The sequence below is a fragment of the Trachurus japonicus genome, chromosome 24 (genome assembly GCF_045865225.1).
Source record: "Trachurus japonicus isolate A0001 chromosome 24, Traja_1.0".
NCBI classification, from domain to species: domain Eukaryota; kingdom Metazoa; phylum Chordata; class Actinopteri; order Carangiformes; family Carangidae; genus Trachurus; species Trachurus japonicus.
The window spans coordinates 2,098,155-2,103,315 of NC_140930.1; the positions used below are offsets into that span (position 1 = coordinate 2,098,155).

The 5,161-nt window shown below is 45.0% G+C and overlaps 1 protein-coding gene across 1 annotated transcript in view; it reads right to left on the bottom strand.

The window, feature by feature from the left end:
• flvcr1 (FLVCR choline and heme transporter 1) overlaps nucleotides 1-4,482 on the bottom strand; it is a 74,196-nt gene extending 69,714 nt beyond the window's left edge. The window contains exons 1-3 of the mRNA XM_085771658.1: nucleotides 4,289-4,482; nucleotides 1,784-2,372; nucleotides 221-365 (exon numbers count right to left, since the gene is read on the bottom strand). Coding sequence (XP_085627784.1) covers nucleotides 221-365; nucleotides 1,784-2,372; nucleotides 4,289-4,482 — 928 coding nt within the window. The remainder of the gene's footprint in view (nucleotides 1-220; nucleotides 366-1,783; nucleotides 2,373-4,288) is intronic.
• Between the last annotated feature and the right edge of the window lie 679 nt (nucleotides 4,483-5,161).

The window sequence follows — 5,161 nt, forward strand, 5'->3', positions numbered from 1 at the left end:
AAATCCCATAATGAGCCTCCGTAGTGTAGCTCTGAGCAGCTCACGGCTCTACTCTGCCGTTCTAAAAACAGCTTGCACCGACAATTAAAGGTAACGAACCTACTGCTATGACTATAGGGATTATGGCAATGGGCCAATTTGACAAAATGTTGAACTATCTCTTTAAGTTAATATTTTATCACTGAATGTGTGTGTGTGTGTGTGTGTGTAACTCTCCTACCTATGATGGCGAGGACGAAGAGCACCGTGGAGACGGCGGCGGTCCCGTAGAACATGATGCTGATGTTGTGACCCGTCAGCTCGTCGTCGTCGGGCGTGTTGGGAACCAGGACGGGAGGCAACAGGAAGCCGATGGCCGTTCCCAGCTGAGGGCGAGAGACATAGACACACACAGAGAGACAGACAGAGAGAGAGGGACTGTGTTAGTGTTGTCTGATATGTGACAGACTGACTGAGTGTTTGTGTGTATTTCTGATCTAACACTGCAAAAACTCAAAATCTTTCCAATAATATTTGTCTTATTTCTAGTCAAAATGTCTACTACTCAAAACTAATCTCATTATATTTAAAATAAGACTCATCACATAAAAAGCAGCTTGTTTTTAGACACTTTTTACTTCTTTCAAGCAGATTTTCACTTGGAATAAGTAGAAAAATCTGACAGTGGAGCAAGTTTTTCTTTCTTATTACAAGCACAAAAAACTTCCTTTCACTGGCAGATTTTTCTACTTATTTCAAGTGAAAATTAGTTTGAAACAAGTGAAAATGATCTAAAAACAAGTTCATTTGTAGGTGATGAGTCTTATTTTAAGTGGAAAGAGATTAGTTTTGACTAGAAATGAGACATTTTGACAAGAAATAAGACAAATATTCTCGTAAAGATTTTGAGTTTTTGCAGTGAATAAGACATGGAGCTGGGGTTGCCAGGTTGTGGAGCATCCACCTCCGTCACAAGAAGAGTAAAACATTAAAACATTAATAAGAACTGAATGTTTCACAGTGTAATACATCACACAGACACTTTTTAACGGAGTCTGAGAATCCAAGGTGTTGATCAATGATTTATGTTGATTTTTTGAAGGCAGTCCTAGAAAGTCTGATTAGGTAGCCTACTGTATCACAGCTTGGTTTGGTAGCTTCTCTGTGCAGCTAAAGAACAAACTGTCTCAGCTAATTCATGCTGCTGGAAAAATGATTGGTGTTAAAGAGCACTTCTCCAGTCAGAGTATGATGTATTATGAACAGGCCACTCGTCTGCAACAAGCCAATAAGATCACACATCCTGCATGGCGAGTATGAGCTGCTACCGTCTAGTAGAAGGTTTAGAGTTCCTCGCTGCAGACTGAACAGACTCAAAAATCCAGCTGTTAAATAAGGTCAGATAAGACCAGAGTTCAGGTGACTTGCGTTTGCTCGTTCGATATAGGTTAGCAATTCTCCTACTACAATTTTAGCACTTTTTACTTGGTGCAATTTATTCATTTTCATGTTCATGTTTTTTGTTGAAATTTGTTTATTTGGATAAAACCCCTTGAAATGTACCATCTCGTTTTCGAGGGGGTCCATGTTGTTTTTTTTGTCTAAAAACAAGCTTCTTTTTTATGTATAACTACGTATGTATATGTATAAATATACATATTTTAGGTATAATGAGATTTGTTTTGACTAGAAATGACATTTTGACTAGAAATAAGACAAATATTCTTGGCAAGATTTTGAGTTTTTGCAGTGTATCTCTTATATTATCGCGCTTTTACACACACACACACACACACACACTGACCTGGTTGCCCAGCACGGCCGTGGCGCACGCGGTGGACACCTCGCGGGGGCCGAACCAGACGGAGGCGATGCGCGACGGCAGTCCGAGGATGAAGACCTGCGCCACGGAGCAGACGACCTGCGCCGTCACGGTGACGCCGAACAGCCCGCGCCCCACGCTCGCGCACTTGAGCAGCGCGCCGGCGCAGTTGAGCCCCGAGCCGAGCAGCGCGGTGAGGCGCAGCCCGCGGCGGTCCAGCAGCCAGGTGGCGGGGAAGATGAGCGGCACGTAGGCCACCATGTAGACGATGGACAGCCAGTTGACCGCCTCGTTGCTCACGCCGTAGTAGCGCGCGAACACGTTGGTGATGATGCTGTACTGGATCCACTGGAAGGCGTTGAGCAGCGAGTAGAGGCTGAACACGGCCAGCACCGCGAACCGCCGCCAGAACAGCCGCGTCTGCTGCTGCTGCCGCTTCTTCCCCTGCTCCGCCTCTCCTCCTTCTCCTCCTCCATCACCTCCATCACCTCCTCCTGCTCCGTTAGGCAGCATCGCTTCTCTTTCATCCGGCAGCGCCTCCTTCTCCTGCTCCGGGTCTCCTCCTGAGGGTCTAAGGGCAGAGGATGATGATGTTATGATGCCATGTAAAGGGTCCTATGTTCCCTGCTTTTCCCCAAAAGAAGTGCAGAGGATGTTGTTATTAGGGGTGGGAGAAAAAATCGATTCACATAAATATCGCGATATCTTTTTTGACGATTTTTAAATCGATTTTTTTTTTTTTTTTTTACTTTTTTTAAAGGGACAACGAGGAGTTTCTATTTGGTTAAGAAAAAGTCTCATATTAATGTGGATGAATCTACGTTACCACTTGTTAATGGCCCATTTTCGATAAATATATCGTTTTGTCTCTATCGTTATTTTGTTATTATTAGTGGTGGCGGAAATGCTGGGCGAGCCGACCAGCGTTTCTTTACTTTCGGTTTCGTGGCGAGTCATGAGAATAACGCCGCCGAATCTCCGTTTATGGTGGGAACTACGACGGTATGTGATCGTCTTCCAACCTCTGACTTTAATTATTGATGAATGAAAACATGAGTCCGTCTTGCGCCGGTCAAAGAATTTCACGGTGCGGAGGCTCATAAATGTAGTGTGAAAACGCTTCGCTTTTCCAAAACTCCTCGTTGTCCCTTTAAAAATTTATTTTAATTAATTAATTTTTTTTTAATATTGTGCAATGTGCATTTGTTCGCCTTTTTTACATACAGAGAGTACAAGTTTTGAAAAGGAATTAAGTTCACTTTATGATGGAGTATGTTAATTTATAGGCTCCTACAGTATTTGTGTGCAGATAAATGTTAAAAATGCTAAAGACTAAAAATCATTGAGAGAATCTGCAATATCGTAGAATCGCAATTTAAATCGAATCACCATCCAAAAGATCGTAGAAGAATCGAATCGGGAGAAAAGCGTATCGTCCCAGCCCTAGTTGTTATGATGCCATGTAAAGGAGATCATCCCTATGTTCCCCGCTTTTCCCCAAAAGGACCCGGGGAACATGCAATTTTTGGTCCCATACCTGGAAGTGGAGTTGTGACTTTGCAGATTTTTGCCTATTTCTTAATGAGAAGTTGAGTTGTGACTTTGAGTGAGAAGTGGAATTGTCCCATTGGTTGGGTTTAGGCAATGAAGAAACGAGTTGGTTAAGTTTAGTAAAAAGACCCGGTAGAGGCTAGACAGGCCAGATAGAGAGAGAGAGTCCATATAAGTAGAGAGAGTTCATCGACCAGCAACAGGGGAACATAGGACCCTTTTTGGGAAAAAACGGGGGGACATATAGGACCCTTTTGGGGGGGGGGGGGGGGGGACATATAGGACCCTTTTTGGTAAAAACAGGGAACATAGGACCCTTTTGGGGGGAAAAAGGGAACATATAGGACCCTTTTTGATAGAAACAGGGATATAGGACCCTTTTTTGGGGGGAAAATGGAACATATAGGACCCTTTTTGGTAAAAACAGGGAACATAGGACCCTTTTTCAGAAAAAGAGTCCTATGTTCCCCAGTATGTATTGCGACCGGGGAACATAGGACCCTTTTTGGGAAAAACGGGCAACATATGACCCTTTTTGATAAAAAACGGGGAACATAGGACCTTTTTGGGAGAAAAAAGGGAACATGTAGGACCCTTTTTGATAGAAACAGGGAACATAGGACCTTTTCGGGGGAAAAAGGGAACATATAGGACCCTATTTGGCAAAACCGGGGAATATATAGGACCCTTTTAGATAAAAACAGGGAACATATAGGACCCTTTTGGAGGAAAAACGGGGAACATATAGGACCCTTTTTGGTAAAAACGGGGAACATAGGACCCTTTTTGGTAAAAACGGGGAACATAGGACCCTTTTTGGTAAAAACAGGGAACATATAGGACCCTAACATAGGTACCCTCCCCATGTGAAGCCCTTGGAGACAAACTGTTTGTATAAACGGACTATTATGGGCTATAGAGATGAAATCGCCTTGCCTTGCCTCGTCTCCTCCGCTGTCCTCCTCCCTCGGCTCCTCGGCGGCGCCCTGCTGCTGCTGCAGCCGCTCGGACTCAGGACTCTTCTTCCTACCGACCGTGATGTCGTCAGGTGCGCCGCCGCCGCCGCCGCCGCCGCCGGGGTCCGCGCGCAGCAGATGCTCCTCCTGCTGCACGAGCTCACCGGCAACCATGATGTCTGTCCGCCCGCCTGTCCGCGCGCTGTGCTGTTTCTGTTCTGAGCTGAGCTGTGTGTGTGCGATGATGCGATGCCTCTTCCTCTTCCTCTTTCCTCCTCTAGCGGCGTCACAGCGGTGAGACCAGATAACTGATGAAGCTGAGCTCTTATCTACAGTCTATGGATCAAACACACAACTTTAGCACGTGCTGCTCATCCTCACTTCTTCCTGTATCCTCTCTCTCTCTCTCTCTCTGCTGCTCATCCTCACTTCTTTCTTCCTGTATCCTCTCTCTCTCTCTCTCTCTGTATGTGTATGTGTGTGTGTTTGAGTGTGTGTGTGTGTGTGTCTGCCTCTCTCTCTCTCTCTCTTTTGTTCCGCCACCCAGCCTTCCGATGCCGATGAGCCAATAGAAGAGCAGCACGAGCCGGGAGTGTGTGTGTGTGTGTGTGTGTGTGTGTGTGTGTGTGTGTGTGTGTGTGTGTGTGTGTGTGTGTGTGTGTGTGTGTGTGTGTGAGTGTGTGAGTCGGTGTAATCGCTGACCATGTGGAGGCTGAGTGGTGAGGACCCATGATGCAACAGTCCCACCCATCACATGTCACACCACCATACACTCATAATAACAATAAACATTATTATAATAATGTTGTTATTATTATAAAAAAATATATAAATACATGTCCACTGAAGGACT